The following is an 18,884-nucleotide window of genomic DNA, read 5'->3' on the forward strand; positions in this document are numbered from 1 at the left end:
TGTGTTTGAGCGTGCGTGCATGTAAGATTGTGTATTGTATCTTCCTTCTCCATTCCCTAATGTAAACATTTTCTCTATTTCATAATGTTGTCTGAGGTAAGAGTTTGGTTAATATGTACATCGTCTTGAATCACAGTTAAAATTGGTTCATAATTCAATTCCTTCTTGAATCATTGGTTCTCAACGTGGAGTCTGTGGACCCCCAGGGGTCCTTGAGGGAGTTCCACGGGCCCCAGCAATATGGTTGATAGTTTGGAATGAAATGGATCGTAATGTACAAATGGAACCAAATGAACCCGCAAACTGAGGGTCCTTGAAATTGATGAAGGTTCACTTCAGGAGTCACTGACAACAGAAGCACAAAAGCCCAACCTTATCATCCAAGCTGCTGCAACAGGGTTTTATTTTCAGAGACCTTCTTCTTTGGAGACGTTTTGTGTTACAGGTGGCGACAGGCTCAGCCTCACTACCTGAACAGATCTATAACCACTGACCCCACTGGGCAGCAGTATGGTCCAGCGCACGCACACGCACACGCACACACACACACACACACACACACACACACACACACACACACACACACACACACACGATGGTCCATTAAAAGACTGGCCTGGAGATTATATTATATTACCAGAGATTATGTTACCAGTTATAATGCACAACGTGAAATTACCCACTCCTACAGCTAGGTCACATATATGGGACATTATCTCTGTTAACATATGAAAATGTATCGCAGTGTGAGCGTGCGTGCATGCGCGTGTGTGTGTGCGTGTGCGTGTGCGTGTGTGTGTGTCGTCGTGTGCCTGTGCGTGCACACCACACTCAATTAGCAATTCTATTTGGTTCAAGTACAGTTAAGTTTAAACAGAGCTGCCCAGTCCTGTGTACGTGTGCATAAACTGGGTATCAACCTGGCTGAAATATTTAAGTACTACACATTTTTTTTCACATTTTGTTTTTCTTAGAAGATGTGTGTTTTGTTAAAATAAGTGTTAAATATCTCTATATTGATAGCAATCATTGCTATAGAGTCTTTTTTCAGTAACACCATCCCTCCAGCTTTTTAGTAAACAGAAAATATATTTTCAGTTCAGGAAACCAATTTTATCCAATTTTGAGGGAGAACTCATACAGGATGCAGGATAAAAAAGTGAAAGTGGAAGTGATGACACAAAGAAATAAGCATACAAAATTTGAACCAGATCCCTGTAAAATTGAAGCTGATAAATGGGTTGTCTCTCCTGATTGGATGAAATTCCCTTGGTGACCCACCCGGAAAATAATTTTCTGTTTACTATAGCGCTGTAGAGACGGGGAGACCACTGTTACCAAACAAACACTCTCTATAGCAATGATTACTATCAGAATATAGAGCTTTAACATTTTGAGAAAAAAACTTTTTATGTTAACCAAAATAAATATCACTATACAGCACCTTCAATGCTACTGTGCACCATCTGTTCTGTATTAAAATGACCTCTATCTGCAGGTTAGTTCAAATGTATACAATATGTGACATATATCTCCGCGTAAAGGACCCATAAACGTTAACAGGATGTAAGCTTTCCTTCCTGCTGAGAGAGGCTTCTTTAATGAGCCATGACTGTGACAACCAGGAAGTGGAAACCCTACCTGAGGCCCCAGCAGATGAAGTGCATTAAAAAAGACCCATAAAGATGCTTCAGACTGACCCCAACACGCACTAGTGTGGAAATCTAGAGCCCGGCCGATGCCAGATTCTGGGGTCTGATGCCGATGTTGGAGAGTCCTGGGGTACCGATTACTGACCTTTTTGAACGATATTTTGTCGAAACAGAGAAAATCGAGGCCAGTCAATTTGAAAAACTGAAAGTTTTTTTAAAATAGTAATTCAATAAATCGAAAGCAAAATCTAAACGTGAAAAGTGCAAAAATGGCAAAATCAAGTCCAATCAATTTGAAAAACTTAGATTTGATTAAACTTTTCACAAAATGTGTTTATTAAAATGTCCTCCTATAATGACAGTTTTAAAGCGGCTAAAATCTGCTGCATAATTGCCAATAGGCCTACCGATATCATCTAAAAAAGTCATATAATGGCCGATATATTGGCCAACCCCATGCATCCGTCGGCCCCTACTAAAGGCCCCAGGTGAAGTGCATTAAAAGGCCTCATAAAGAAGGTCCAGACTGACCCCAGCATGGATGAGTGTGGAAGGGAAACAGCTTGTTTGATGTGATGTGGCCCTCAGCAACACAGTCTGCTTTGCATCAAGCTCTCCAGACAAACAGAAACAACATTAAGAACTATTTTCCCAATGATAAAGGTCTATCGTGTAACACGCCCCCTATCGCCTCTGGGGATGGAGCGGGACATGGACCAAAAAGATACAAGGCAAGTCATTCTTACAGTATACTCTGTAAGAATACTCTATCGTTTACTTCCTGTGTATATACTGTAAACAAAAGCTGTATGTATCCAATTGTGTGTGTGTGTGTGTGTGTGTGTGTGTGTGTGTGTGTGTGTGTGTGTGTGTGTGTGTGTGTGTGTGTGTGCGCGCGCATTTGTAATGGGATTGCCAGTGACACTGCAAGAGTACTTATTCTGCTCAGCAGCTGAAAGCCCAGTCACTCACTAGATTGCCATGACATCACCCTATAAAACATATAAAACGTTGTGTTGTTCGTTAACACCCCTGGCAACTGCTGAGCCAAGATGTATGTGCACGTGCATGCATATACCATATGTAGTTGCTTGATATTGTGTGCGTGTGTGTGTGTGTGTGTGGGGGTTAGGGTGTGTTTATGTTTCACTGCATGTATGTAATTGAGTGCTAGGTGGACCTTTTCTCAAAGCCAGTGTAGCCACAGTAGTTGTAAAACCACAACACCACTCATGCTCCATGTCTGCCACTGCATAATGTCATCTTAACCCTGGCTGCCTGTTGTTTTCTCAAACCCAACCTCAAGCAGAGAAATATTTACAGTTAGCTAGAGTAGTGTGGCCTTACCCAACACAACTGGGTAAAGAAAAGAAAGAATTGTTATAATCTGACATTGGTGGAAGTACTTTGTAGAAATACCACTACATAAAAATACTCTGTTACAAGAAAAAGGCCTGTATTTACTTGAGTAAAAGTACAAAGGTATTGGCATTACTTAGGGTACCAAGTAAAAGCACTTAGTAAAGCAATTTGTCAAAACTTTGTCAAACGATTTGGCAGATCTACACGCTCACAAGCTTGATCATCAGCTATTTGCGAATACAGTAGGTGCTAATGTTAATTAACACAGCTGTTAAATGGTTAATGTATGTTCTGCCTTGATAATAATCTAAATCTGCAAATTAACTGGTAACTAAAGCTGTCAAAATGTCAAAATGGAAATACTCAAGTAAAGTAAAAAATACCTCAGAATTGTACCTACAGTAAGTACAGTACTTGAGTAAATGTACTTAAGTTACTTTCCACCACTGTAATTTGATGATTTTCTGTATTTCTGTTGTTGTTAAATCTGGCAATAACATTTTCACTGTATAATTACACTCTGCACATGTTTCTAAAGAAAGATAGGCAAAAGATAGAAAACCACAAGAGTAAAAGCGGCCACAGAAGAAGTCAAAGTCACATCTATGCTGCTCGGTAGCCCTCGTCGTCAAGGAGACGCTTCTGGGGACGTTGCTCAGGGCTGTCAGGAGGGTCAGACATGGGGACACCCCCCACTGTTTTGGATGGTTTACTGGGACTCATTAGCCATCAGCACAGAGTAGACAGAAAGCTACTGTCTGTAGCATCCCAGTCACCAGTTATTTAAGGCCGGGTCTGTTCTGGGAAGTCTCTCTCCAGGCACTCTCACCAGATAGTGATGGGAAAACTCTCAGAGAATTGCTTGCGGTTGTGATCAGTGGCGTAAAGTATAGCATTTACAATTTTAAAGGGCAAGACCACTTTGGTTGAGGTTTGGTTTATGTACAGTAGTTACATTGCCATGATGTAACAACAAAAGGTGGACAAGAAATCAAAAATAATTGCTCCAGTGATTAGAAATTGATCATTCAAAATATGCTCCTCATTGACTTACATTGTCTCAAAGTCACTCTTTTAGCTCAAAACCAACGCAAACAAAGTTGATTCAGACAATATAGAACATCGCCAAACCCAGTACTGTTTTTTTTTTTTATAAAAATGTTAACTTCCTGTTGATTTTTATTAGGAAGAACACCCATACTGGATCAGTGGATCCGGATCCGGATCTTCCATTTCTTGATACTTTATACTTTGCTGATATAGATTATTAATAATTAACTCTCTGCCTGCCACCAACGAGATTTCCTGCCGGATTATGCTAAGGAGCAGCCTGCCGTCGACGAGAAAGACGAGATTTCGTTTTTTAACTGTCTTATAAAAGATCGTGCTGTTCTCTGTCACCCGAGTGATCATGTTCACTTTCCACTCACCCGGATCCGGAAATAACGTCATCCGAAGATTTCCGCCTCCGTCCACCTCCTGTTATTGCTTTACTGGAAATGGCTATTGATCTTGAGTTTACTTTTTTTCCACTGTATTCCACGAGACATCCATGGTCTAACAAATGAAGGGACAGCTCCGGTTATATATTTATTTCTCTGGACGAGGATCAGTGATCCTCTTTGTGTTTACCAACGGTCTGACAAGCAATCATAATGTATCAGCAAATCTACAGTTCACAACGCAGCAGAAAGCTCACTCACAACTCACAAAGTATAAAAAGTGGATAATGACCACAGTCCAATCACATGATAATATGATTCTGAAATAGACAGTCTACATAATGGATACTTTTACTTTTGCTACTTTAAGTATATTTTGATGCTTAAGACTTACTGACTTAAGATCTTTGTAACTTTTATAAGTCCAAAATCAGACCACTTTCCACCAGCAGATGTGATACATGATATCACATACCTGGCTCCAATGTTGCCATGTATTGTATGTTTGTGCATGCTGCAGTGTCCTATAGTGGCTGAGGTTACTGCTGTGTCATGGCGTGGGTGGGTGGGTGTCTGGCCCACATGAAAGATACATGGGTTTTAAGAATAGAAAGGCATCATTATGTCACTGGCTGCTGAGAGCTTTTCTACACCAGGGGTTCCCATTCCCAAACCTTTTCAGCCCGAGGCCCAAAAGAGACATTTGGTGTCTTTCTGGAACCCAAACTTATAAAAAATACATTATAAATTAACCACTTAAGCTCTATTTGAAAAAAAGCTAAAATAGCCGATGTACATAGCCGATGTACATAGCCGATGTAAATAGAGACGCATTGGTGAACTTCGTTTGATCTCTGTCTGATCTCTGTGTCTTATGAGCGGTCAGGTTCTTTTGCAGCCAGCCTGCACTCACAGCTATTTTTGCTATTTTAGAAAAGTTTTTTTTTATATATATATACTGTATGTATCTAAACGGTATCTTATATAAGCTCTGCACCTCGCTGCCTTGTTGTTACGGGGCCCAGTCACAGGAAACCAAACTCTCAATGGGGGACTTTGCTACCTGCATTATTATCATGCCCAAGGCTCTGTGCATGTGCATGTGCATGTGCATGTGTACACAGTACTTGTCCTAACAACCAGTATGGTACCTGTATGACTATATCCTACTTTATCCTGACCAAGCTTATGGGTTTTAAGAATTGAAAGGCACCATGGCAAGCTGCATAACTGCATGATTCTGTAACGCATTAAAATGGAAAATAAAAAGCTTGTTAATCCAAGAATCCTGCTGTCATCTGTCCTACCATTGAGCCTGTTAGAGTCATTTTGGCATGTGGAAAACAAGTGTAATAGTTTATGACCTGTACGGAGCGCAGTGGTTCAGGAATGTCGTTAATCTACAGGTTCCATTATCTACTGTAAAGCCGGCCAAGTTCAATTGATTTTCTCCACGACTCCTCCACTTTTAGGCGTGGTCGCCCTCTGAGATACATCTGGAAAATATTGTTTTTTTCGGAATGGATATTGTTCATGGATTTGCACTGTAACTGTTCATTAAAGTCAACTACTGCAGTTCGTTTAATTCAAAATAGAAGCAACAGGAGAAGCCTTTCTCTGTCTGGAATACTGACATCCTAATCACATTTTAATTTGTCTTACTTTTCATAATAGACGGGAATGAAACAAATGAGCTCCGTGTATTCATTTAGGATACTCTCCCAGTGTATTATTCACCCTTATTAGCATGAGCATAAAATGGTAAGTGGTCTGAATTACAATAATCGTATCATTTCCACCACTGGATGAGTGTAGCCTTTGTTTTATGACTCAACCAGTTGACTTTGAGAGAGTGTTTGTGTGTGTGTGTGTGTGTGTGTGTGTGTGTGTGTGTGTGTGTGTGTGTGTGTGTGTGTGTGTGTGTGTGTGTGTGTGTGTGTGTGTGTGTGTGTGTGTGTGTGTGTGTGTAAGCGTGTTGGGGCATGCAGACGGCATGTTCATGCCAAACCCACACGTGTGGCGCTCTACGCACGCTTCAGTGACCCTTCACCTCCCTACCGCTCCCATTCCTGACATACCAGCCGTGACTCTCGAGGGTCTTGGTGGCTCTGAGGGGCTCGGCAGCTCCGAGGGTCCCAAAACTGCCCGTCAATCCAATATACTGACAATGGCAGTAAAACATCTCTCAACATCTTTACAACATGGCTCTGTTAAGAGCTGTCTATAAGAGGGTCTCTGTGTGCGCACGCATGCGTGCATGGGTGTGTATGTGTGGTGTGCGTGTTTGTCCGTAGTCTCACAAACTGCTGGACAGATCAGTGCCAAATTCCCGTGTGTGCACACTGCCAGCACGCCAACTTAGTACCTTTTAAATATTTTATATATTTATTATTAACTAGAGCACATCTAGAGTTCGGGCCGCTACGGGGCCCTCACACCTGCGTCGCACCACCGATCCGACCAATATGTCTGAGTCATAGTGTTGGGGGCTTTGTCAGAGTACCCGTTGTACCTGTCTGTCTGTGCCCCTTTTATGCCCATATATGGAGATCTCTATCTGTCACTGACGGCCAGTGCTTTCAGAGAGGGCCCAAAGGAGCATCAACAAGGAGAGAGCTGGAGCCCACGTGTCATCTTAAAAACGAGTTATTGAAGTTTCAACAGCACAGTGTCTTGACCCTGAAGAAGACACTGTGCTGTCAAAATGTCATGAACTAGTGTGTGTGTGTGTGTGTGTGTGTGTGTGTGTGTGTGTGTGTGTGTGTGTGTGTGTGTGTGTGTGTGTGTGTGTGTGTGTGTTTGTGTGTGTGTGTGTGTGTGTGTGTGTGTGTGTGTGTGTGTGTGTGGCCATGTGCATATATTTCCTTGTTGTTTGAGTTCAGTGGGATCAGTTTATTTGTGACTGTCCATGTCTGAGCTGCCATGGCTTATGTGTGATATTCTTATTGGCAAATTAGAAGGGCAGATGTCCCTGCTCCCATGGCAGTCAGCAATTAGGCTAATGAGGTACATAACGAATGGAGACGTCACATCATATGAGAGCAGTAATTAATTAAGTCTAAAAATAGTTCTCCAACACCTTTTGCTGATCCTGTAATACTGTCTGTCTGTCTGTCTGTCTGTCTGTCTGTCTGTCTGTCTGTCTGTCTGTCTGTCTGTCTGTCTGATAGTGTGGGACTGATGATGTCCCTCTATAGAAACATGTATTGACTCAGATATCTTCCTAAAGCACTTGTGCTGTAGATAAACTATTTCACCCCACATCCTGATCTTGAGTATCGGTGTTTTACTGTACAGGCTGATTTGGAACCAGTGTCCTGGAACTATTTCAAACTCTGCTCTTTCCTGTTTGTCCTACTTGTGTTCTCTCTCTCTATCTCTCTCTCTAGCTATAATCATCACTAGACTAGTTAGTGTGTATTCTGTCTGGTTAGCTCGTTTTCTTTTGTGTTCTTTGTATGTGCTGTTCCACAATGCTCTACTTTGCAGGTTACAGAGATTTAAGGACTTTGAACAAACTGTTCTGTACCTGACCTAGTTTTATTACAGTTTTCCATTGCAGGCAAAAAGTTATAGTTTTACTGAAAAGCATGGGGAATTTATGTTGGCATCCTTTCAGAACTAGGCCAAAAGGATGGAAAACGTCAACGCATAATGGAGTGGAGTGCTCCTCAGGTAGTTGAAGGCGTACGGGCCTAATGATAATGAATAACTTTTTATAGAGAATAAACAGAACAAATGCCATGACAAAGGCTAACAAATTGGTTACTGTCACTTTCAGTAAATTATAGCAGAACTATAGAACTAGAACTCTATAACAAAACTATTTGTTTGCTACTGTATGTTGACACTATAGAGACTGGGAGCGAAACACAAGTTATTGCTTTCAGTGCAGAATCTGACACTGTACATTTCAGAGAGCATGCAAAAGAACAACAGGAAAAATAATACTGTACATCCGGCCCATGGCCCACCATCAGGCGTGGACCAGTGACCCTGCCTACATCTGTGTGGGTGGGGGCTACATGTAGACAATAATCATTGACGTGCTGCCCGCCCGGCCAACCTTCCCACCACTGTTCTATTTCCAGGCGTCGCCGCCACGGAGATTTATTTCGGGTAGCCTGTGAGCTACCTGTGGTAGAGGAGAGACTGATTGTAGAATTAGAGAAATATATCTATTTGTACGGCACACAATCCTGTCATTATAAAAAACCTTCCCAAAAAAACAGAATGCCTGGGCGAGTCATATCTCTTGAGATAAAGAAATTGGGCCCCTTCCTTACTTCCTTAACAGGTGTTACCAATGATACTAATGAAGGCTCTGTCCCATTTAGTGTAGCACAGTGGTTCTCAAACTTTTTACTTTCAAGGACCCCCATAACTCTGAGTGTACAAATGGAACCAAATGGACCCGTATACTCTCAAGAGTTACACACCAGTAAGGGGCAATTTGGAACATCTTCAAGGAACCATGAGGGTCCCTGGACCACACTTTGAGACCCACTGGTGTAGCAGAGTGTTTCCAGTGAGCCAACATGCACAATATCAGCACCTTGACTCTGTTTGACCAGAATGGAACAGAGCCTTCATTGGTATCATTGGTAACACTTGTGAAGGAAGTAAAGAAGCGGCCCGATTTCTTTACAGTGTGCCTATGAGGGAATCAAGTTGCCGGAATACACCAAAAATGTCCGCAATCTGTGTGTTCTCAATGGTGTTCTCCCTGCAGTGTTTTATCATTCCATATGCTGTACCACTGTATGATATGCAGTTACTACATGAACACACTCCCCTTTGAAGTTGATACTCTTTTGATGTAGTTCTTAACACACACTTCTTTGGACAATGATCAAAGCTCAGACTGAGCTCCCTGTCAGATAGAAGCCAAACAACAAGTTGTTAAATGAATTCATTGCCATAATCACTACACGACCGCATACATTACATCTAATCATTTTCTTACCTCGCTTTCACATTATTGTAACTTTTAACTGCAAGTTTATTCCAGATGAGGTACCTCTCCAAGGACCTCTGCTCAGCTATTAAGCTTACTGAAATAGCCTGAAGTCAGTCAACCGTGTAATGTTGAAATAAGCCCAGCACCCTCAGTGGAGTAACTTGAGCTGTGCTGAGTTTGTACAGGGATTGTGTTGTGTTCTTTAATAGATTAATACAGTGTTTGCCAAACAGTGGGTTGTGACCCATTTTGGGCCACACAGCCATTTTTAAGGGTCGCAAGTATTTTGTTTTCTTCCTATATTTAAAAATATATATATTTCAAAGATATTTTCACAAATAAACAAAATAAAAAATCTTTTGTAAATTAAAAGAGAAAACTTTTTGAGAATGGCTATTTTCACTATTTTTTGAATAGGGCTTATAAGTTATTCATTCACAATGTATTTTTGTAAGTTTGGGTCCCAGGGAGACGACACAATTATATTTTGTTTCTCAGCTGAAAAGGTTTGGGAACCCCTGGATGAATACACACAGCATCCTTCGCTACCTGTCACTTCAGCCTTGATGAATTAAACCATTCCCTCAATTCCCTCACTGTTTAAAAGGAAGTAAGGATGGAATAGTAATGTGTTAATTGTATCATTCATGTACTGTGCAAATCTACTTGCAATGACCCAGAAGAGTGGTCTTTCTGCTCTCCTCTCTATTGTTTGGCAGTGAGGATCCAGGGTGGTCTTGCCTACTTGTTGTTGCCTTGCCTACTTGTTGTTAACTAGTTGTACAAGCTCTTGTTTTATTGGATCTTGTTTATTCGATACACTTATTTGTTTTAGCTCTTGCTCATTTGATTTTCCTATTTGTCTCATCTGTTTAAGAAAGTAGGTAGCTGATATATTGCATTTTTACCTTAGCGCTAGGTATACTCTTAGTTGCTTGTTTTAGAAGAGAATGCACTTAAGACTTCTGGTGATTAGTAGTTTTGTTCCCTACCTATGTTGAATGGACTTACTGTAAGTCGCTTTGGATAAAAGCGTCTGCTAAATGACTGTAATGTAATGTAAAAAAATGTATGTGGTTGATCTGTCTACACATGCCGAGTGAGACAGCAACTTGAGACAAACTTTACCTGCGTGTCCTTCATTAAGCTGCAGGGTAAACAAGTCCACAGCAGTCAAAACAACCCAACTAATCTAAATCTGTCTGGGTCTTGTTATCTCCTCACGTTTGCCAGATGGATCTGTTTTGTAATAACCGAGTACGTTAAACATATGTTATGTATAACATACATCATGAGGTTAGTATACTGGTGGACTAACCTCATGTAAATATATGTTATGCATAACATAAATACAGTTGCACAATATTTTTCTTATTTTTAGGATATTAGTAGATTTGAGTAAATATACTTTCTATGTTGTTTCTACAATTCTACGCTGTATTGTTTCTTTTCTGAGGTTTCCATGTTTTAAAAGTCATACAACACCCATCTTAGAGTAAGCCTCACTAATTATTGGTCATGCGATCGTGTTGCTCACAGACGTTTGACGAAGTATAAATCAGGCTTTAGATCAGTGGTTTCCAACTTTTTCTGGATCAGGGCCCACTTGGAAATCTTGAAAATATCCAGACTTTGGTTTGCCAATCATTTGGGGGCCACAGTATCCTCAACAGTCCACCAGTGTGGTCCCTGGCCCACAAGTTGGGAATCGCTGCTTTAACCCAATCAATCCGGGAACGCATCTGTGTCATTTTAGAGTTTAGCTATAACCATTATTTCATACTTTGGTTGTTCAAAAATAGCAGATCTACAAGCTCATATAACGGCACCAAGTGCCACGCTATGAGCTTGTATATCTGCTATTTTTGAAAAATCTTGAACATTTGTGCAAATACATATATTCTTTTAAACATCATTTTTAACTCAAATCTTTGCTTCTGGAGATCCCTGGAACAAAATATTTGACAAATGTTCGCTTTAAAAAATATAAATATTTTAAGATTTGCAGACATTTTCACAATACTTTAAAAATAGCAGATCTACAAGCTCATTGCGCGGCACTCGGTGCCGCGCAATGAGCTTGTATATCTGCTATTTTTGAATAGCCAAAGACATCTAAAAATGACACAGATGCATTCCCGGATTGAATGGGCCGATAAACAAACCTAATACCTCTAACAGTATACATCCCTCTGTGCTTTGACTGCATGCTATAATGGAACTATGTGTTCCAACAAGGGGCACTGAGTGTATTTGTGTGGTATATAGTAGAACATCTTACCAGGGCTTTGGTCTCCTCTTCATCTTTGTAATAGAAGAGCTGCTCTCCGCGCAGGACAAACCAGCGTGTGTGCCAGCTCTTCACAAAGCCTCCTTGCTTCTTCAGCCACCCACATCTGATGACACTGGACTTCCCCGGGCCCTGAGTGTGGGTTTGGGTGACGGCCTGGCCTCCGCCACCGCTGTGCTGGGTGGGACTGCTGGGCGACTGGACGGACTGCTCTTCCATTGTCAGGCCGGGTTTAGGAGCTCCGTAACCTGTAAGAGGCAGAATTCATTTTCATTTAAAAAAACATTCAAAAATATCTGCTAATTTAAGAATAGCAGATATACAAGCTCATACCGTGGCACCTATGAACTTGTAGATCTGATTTTTTTTTTATCCTGGAAAATTTGTGCAAATCTTTGAATATATATATATATGTTTTAAAGCGAACATTTTTAACTCCGATCTGTGCTTCTGGGGGTCCCTGGAACAACATATTTTGAGATGGGGGTCCGTGGCCAAATACATATCATTTTGGGGGTCCTTGACATGGAACAATTGGAGCACCACTGATATAGCAACAGACTGCAAACATTTTTAGATATGTATTTGGCCGCAGATTTTTTTTCTTCTGTTTTACATGTACGTCACGTTTAGCAAAAATGCATGAGAAAACATGAATCAGATAAAGTCTGCAGATATAGTGGTGATGAATAGAGTACTGTTCCACTGTGGGGGGGTTGAAATGGTAGCTCAGTGCCATAGAACATCAGATAAAATGTTCAGTAAAAACACAACGCTTATCTATAGGGTCAGATCTAACGCAGCCGCATTACCCCATGCTGTGCACATTTCTGTTCTCTGGTTTATTCTCCGTTATTATTTTGGTAATCTTCTTGGAAAGCCAATGTCTCGTATACAGTGTGAGGAGGTGTAATGAGAAGAGCGCAGGAACGGAGATGTGGGAGGAGGCATTTCTAGGCCAGATAACAACAAACTCTTAATCCTTTATCCGTTTCCCACTATTCTCTCTCTTTCTCCTCTTCTACTCCTGTCTTTCCATCGTCGACTCCCTCCGCCCTCCTGCTTTTTTCTAAAGTCCGCCTAGTATCTGCATCTTTTCTCAAATATCTCACAAAAATGAAAATCATATCAGTGTTTATGATCTCAACATGATGAAGACTTATTTGACCTTATTGGTCTAACCTTTGACCTACCAAAACTGCCAAAATTATAGCCATACAGTTAAAACAACAACCTCCGTTTGTGCTGTCAATATCAAACAATTACCAGTTTAGGCCCTTGGGAAGCAACGATGATGACGTGTGTGCACAAGACACTGGGTCAGGAAATGATTTTTTTCTGGTCGCGATAATGGAAAATAGCGTTTACAGCTTTACCCCGCTGATGGCTGCTCAGGTGGCTTGGATGAGTTCCCCGGGGGTGGGGGACGTTGGTAGTCAGGGACACTTGGACACATACAGTATACTGGGGGAGCCAGGGTCTTGAACCAGAAACCTTCAGATTCCTTGACAGCCTCTCTATCCACTCAGCTACAGCCACATGCTGTAGTTTGTTATTTTCAGGAGTAACATGTAGGGGTGTAATAACAGTTAATTGAACTAATTGATTTAATAGATTAGAAAAAGTTAATCGATAAATATGGTGACAAATTCACAATGCGTAGATCGGCTATTTTCAAATGGCCAAAATGTATACAGTATAAGGCTGAAGTGGTTAATGTATGTTTTGTAATTATAATCAAAATCTACAAAGTTACTAGTAATAACTAAATAATTGTAGTGGAGTAAAAGTACAATATTTGCCTCTGAGATGTAGTGGAGTAGAAGTAAAAGTATTGGAAATTGGTAATACTCAAGTAAAGTACAGTACTTGAGTACATGTACTTAGTTACTTTACACCACTGCCTGTTTTAGAGGCTGAGCACATTCACACTGTTAAACTGACAATGGGCGTGAGTCGCGTGACAGTCATGTTTTCTTTTTGCTACAGTCAGCGTTAAATGTTGCCAATGTTTTCTGGAGGTTTGTTTTAAGCTTGGCCTGGTGGTGGTGGTGGTGGTGGAGGGAGGGGAGGGGGTTGTCCAGATGACCCAGAGAACCAGATGAGGACCAGATGTTGTGGCACAACAAGGTTTTCATCCAGTCAGCACTGGAACAAGTGCAGCAGGTCTGCTGCTGTGGTGGGCTTTGTTCTGGCCCTGACCCACACACACACACACACACACAGTCACAAGCCAAGGACACTGGCACAGAACAGATAGATGTTAATCCCATTAAGACCTGGAACTGTGTCATTTTTAGATTTGAGCTAAAAAGCATTATTTTACACTTTGGGCTATTCAAAAATATCAGATCTACAAGCTCATAGCGGGGCACCGAGTGCCGCGCTACGAGCTTGTAGATCTGATATTTTTGAAAAATCGTGAAAATGTGCGCAAATCTTTGTATATATTTTTAAAGCGAGCATTTTTTACTCAAATCTTTGCTTCTGGGGGGTCCCTGGAACAGAATATTGATGGGGGTCCGCGGCCAAATACTTTTTGGGGGTCCTTGACATGAAAAAGATTGAGCACCACTGATATAGAAACATACGTTTTTCAGAAAACTGTTCAGATTTAGGAGACATGTAGAATCGGCTTCAGGTCTCAATGGGTTAAGACCTGAGGCCGATTCTACAAATGTCTTCTGATTTTTTTGTGCTGGGATTCGAAGCGGGTCCCCCACAGATTTCTGCCGCTCTGTCAAGACGAAATCTCCGCTTGGTCAGGGGGATTATTACCCTTATGAGCCTCAGGCAGTACTTGTCGACCAGTAAAGTCCTACCTGACACCAAGGTATTTACTGGAGAAGGGAGACCACCTCCAAAGACTGCAGATGTGCTAGTTATAATTGTATATTACTCTACCATAGATCAGTGGTTCTCAAACTTTTTCATGTCAAGGACCCCCAAAATGATATGTATTTGGCCGCGGACCCCCATATCAAAATATTTTGTTTCAGGGACCCCCCAGAAGTAAAGATTTCAGTTACAAATGTTCGCTTTAAAAAAAAAATATATATATATTCAAAGATGTGCACAATGCTTATTTTTCAAAAATAGCAGATCTACAAGCTCATAGCGGTGCCGCGCTATGAGCTTGTAGATCTGCTATTTTATTTTGAATAGCCAAAATATAAAATATGGATACAGGGGTTAAAATGATTGTGACGCTTTATTAAGAAATGTAGCTGGGGACCCCCCCAAGGACCCCTGGGGGTCCCCAGACCCCACATTGAGAACCAATGCCATAGAGATTGTTTTACAATGTTTTATTTATTAAAGTAGGTTCCACACACTTTAATTTAACCAAACCGGTGCATTTGGTTACATTTGTACGCTCTCTCAGAGTTATAAATGGGTAAAGTAACACTGAGGACAGTAACATTGTGGGTGTTGATTTCACTCTGAGAGAGTAAAACATGGGACACAAATGGACCTCCAGGTGATCAGTGAATCCTCAATACAGAGAATACAGCACTGGTCTCTAACTGTACTTTACTGTTAATAACTGATAGATCGTCGTTACTAAGTTACTCCTTACAATGGTGCATTTTTATTTACAATGTGACCTAGGTTTCCCAACCTAGGGTTGAGCCCCCCTTGGGGGGCGCCAAAGATCACAGGGCCATGTCTGTTTGGGGCGTAGTCCAAACTTTTCAACATATATTGCACAAAATCATCGCTAACTCCCACATACGTACTGTAGCAAAAATAGCCGAGCTACAAGTTTGTCGATCGGCTATTTTTGCAATTCAGTATACGAGTATGGGATAGTTCACCCCCAAAATGACTTTTCAGATCTAACGCAGCCGCATTACCCCATGCTGTGCATATTTCTGTTCTCTGGTTTATTCTCCGTTATTATTTTGGTAATCTTCTTAGAAAGCTAATGTCTCGTATACAGTGTGAGGAGGTGCAATGAGAAGAGCGCAGGAACGGAGATGTGGGAGGAGGCATTTCTAGGCCAGATAACAACAAAATCTTAATCCTTTATCTGTTTCCCACAAAATGACTTTTTTCCTATCGATTAGTCACCCCATGGAGACTTGAATTCATGGAGATTTTTTTGTTTTTGTCGCATTCCTAAGCCAATAATTTGATGACCAGCAGCGGTTCCGGTAGGAAACACAAAGAGTCTCCTTTGTGTCTCCTACCGAAACCGCTGCCTACCAGTCCACTGGTCATCAAATTATTGGCTTAGGAATCTGACAAAAACAAAAAAATCTAATCGATAGGAACAAAGTCTTTTTGGGGGTGAACTATCCCTTTAAGTGGTTAAACGTGTATGAAAAACACAAGTCAGCATGCGTGTGTGTGTGGCGCGTGTGTGTGTGTGTGTGTGTGTGTGTGTGTGTGTGTGTGTGTGTGTGTGTGTGTGTGTGTGTGTGTGTGTGTGTGTGTGTGTGTGTGTGTGTGTGTGTGTGTGTGTGTGTGTGTGTGTGTGTGTGTGTGTGTGTGCGCTTGCATTTGTGGGGGTCTCAGCTGTGTCAGATGTAAGAAGTGAGGGAGGGGGACCACTGATTTACAGGATTTATTATAAATGTGTGGTTAATTAGATAATAGCTTTCCAAAATAAGTTCTTTGGACTAATTAAACTCCTAAGAAATTCCGCCGGCTCCGACCTGACCACAGCTCAACGTCCTACAGGAACAGGATTATGTATCAGAAATCCATCAGACTTGGCAAAAATAATGCCAAGTACATTTTGTACCGAGAGTATTAATGCGGCGAGAGATTCTAGACCTTATGTCACCGCCAACCGGATGAAAGTCATTCACTTCTAAAACTTTATAGCTTTGGTAGAATAACAAACAAACCCCATCCATCTCACATGGAACACAGCTGTGGCTCTCAGAACCGTATCCTTTGTCTCTGCAAAGGACACAATGTAACTGGGAACATAAGAAGTCAGTGTGTGCGTGCGTGCGTGCGTGCGTGCGTGCGTGCGTGCGTGCGTGCGTGCGTGCGTGCGTGCGTGCGTGCGTGCGTGCGTGCGTGCACCGTTGCGTGTGTACTTGTATTACTGTACTTGAGGGCCTTAAAGATTTGGAGAGTTAGGATTACAATTAGGAAAAGATGTTGGCGTCAGGGTCAGGAAGAGGCATTTAGAGGTTATGTTTTTACAAATGCCATTCATAAATCCCTTACAAGTATAGTAATACAAACGCGTGTGTGTGTGTGTGTGTGTGTGTGTGTGTGTGTGTGTGTGTGTGTGTATGTGTTTGTGTTTGTGTGTGTGTGTGTGTGTGTGTGTGTGTGTGTGTGTGTGTGTGTGTGTCGTGTATGTGCGGGTGTGGGGGTGTGTGGGTGTGTGGGTGGGTGTGTACAGTAATCTACGCATAGGCATGTGCGTACGTGCGTGCGTGCCTATATACGCAGGCCTATGTGCATGAGTTTCTGTTTTGTGTATAATCCTTTGTCCGTCTCATGTGCCTCATGCCCTGTCCAGTATAAAAGGGCCCCATTGATGAAGCCTAATGAATAAAATATTTACTATAGTCTAGCGAATAGGCATGGGGCAGGCTACGTATCAGTAATAATTCTATCCATCACAACAACCAAAGCATAAAAAAAGAATAGTTTAGAACAGAAATATGAATATAGCCAGTGGTGATTTCGAGGATTCAAGCCAACACGTACTGGTAGAAGTATTGATGGCCAGTGGCCATTCAAGATAAGTGTTTTAAGAATCTATCTAAATAGATTTTTCTCACGCTATCTGTCTGTGGGCTCACCCTGTGGGCTACAGAGCATATTCACATGCCAGCCATTTTGCTCTTGCTTAATACATCCCCTATAAACATGCTGGGTAATAGTTCAACATACACACGCACGTGCACACGCACACACGCGCACGCACACGCACACACACACACATAACTAACCCCACAGAGAGATGACCCCAAAGTTTTCCCAGAATATTGTACAGTTTTTGTAAACAGGATGTGACAGTAAAAAACTAAACTACATGACAGTCTAAGAAAATAAGATCATTTCAGTGCACAGTGCACACAAGTAAGAAATGAAATGGATCTGGTTCCTAATAGCTATTGGAAATATCATTTTTAGTTAGTTTGTTTTACAAACCTATCGTTCACCTACTGTATATCTGTAACATATCATCAATTACTATACTATATAACTATATAATTAGTTGACTGGAGTCCCCCAGGGCCCTATACTAGAACCCTGCTATAGGTTCTAGATCTGCTATTTGTGCTGAATGTTCGTTAGGGAAGAGAGAGCTTATTACAATCTTTGCAATTCACTCTATGAATAGGATATATTGACCCATCTTAGCATTAGGAGGTTCACTGCTTACACAGGATATTTGTTCCCCATATGAGAATGTGAGGGAGCTCCCCCAGCACACAGAAAGCCTAGAAGACCAATGTTTAACATCTCTTTGTTAGACACCCGCACCCCAGCTTGGAAGAAATGAGAGAACTAGCCTCACACTACAGATGTAACTAGAAAGAGGTGCTCCGGTGCTCCGGTGGTGGGTTCGAATCCACCGTGGTGCGTCCGGCTTCGCCGGGCGTCTATGCGAACACAATAGGCCTGTGTTCGGGAGGGGGGAGGCGGGAGGGGAGGATGATATTGGTCATTGCACGTAGTCCAACGGGCTGGGGCGGCCACCTGTTAGCGGGGAGTGTTGGGCGGGAGGAGGAGTGGGAGGAAGGCCCTACGTCCTCCCGGTGGGGGCTCCTCACTGGCAGGCGAGTCAGTGGGATACAACAGCAGCGACAACACGGAAATGTGTGTGGGGAGGAATTAATTGGCATAACGCGATTCAATTGTGGAGAAAGAAGGGGGTAAAATATAATTGGCTATTCTAAATTTAAAAATCACACCCTGTGTGAAGGAAGCGGTGCCTTTGATGAGCCCCGTATTGAGGTTGTCATCAATATTTGTTTATAGCCCAGCCAATAAGAATACAGAGGGACGGACGGACGGATGGACGGACGGACGGACACACCGACACCCAGACACACAGACAAAGTCAGATATAGAGCGGTTGGCACCGCTAAAAAGGGTCTTCCGCGGAGCGCATATCTCTGCCAAGCCGCGTATGGCTCCATATTTGGGCAAGACTGACGTCAGTCATGTATGACATATATCTATGACGTATGACTCCA

At 41.9% G+C, this 18,884-nt stretch overlaps 1 protein-coding gene across 2 annotated transcripts in view; it reads right to left on the reverse strand.

The window, feature by feature from the left end:
- Positions 1-18,884, reverse strand: part of arhgap24 (Rho GTPase activating protein 24) — a 94,833-nt gene that overhangs the window by 67,120 nt on the left and 8,829 nt on the right. Inside the window, exon 2 of one of the 2 annotated variants that reach the window (XM_084046724.1) lies at positions 11,698-11,953. In XM_084046724.1, coding sequence (XP_083902850.1) covers positions 11,698-11,925 — 228 coding nt within the window. In that variant the 5' untranslated portion in view covers positions 11,926-11,953. The remainder of the gene's footprint in view (positions 1-11,697; positions 11,954-18,884) is intronic. The other variant, XM_084046723.1, reaches the window with a different exon arrangement.

The sequence above is a fragment of the Gymnoscopelus microlampas genome, assembly GCF_963454915.1.
Source record: "Gymnoscopelus microlampas genome assembly, chromosome: 21".
In the NCBI taxonomy this organism is placed as follows: domain Eukaryota; kingdom Metazoa; phylum Chordata; class Actinopteri; order Myctophiformes; family Myctophidae; genus Gymnoscopelus; species Gymnoscopelus microlampas.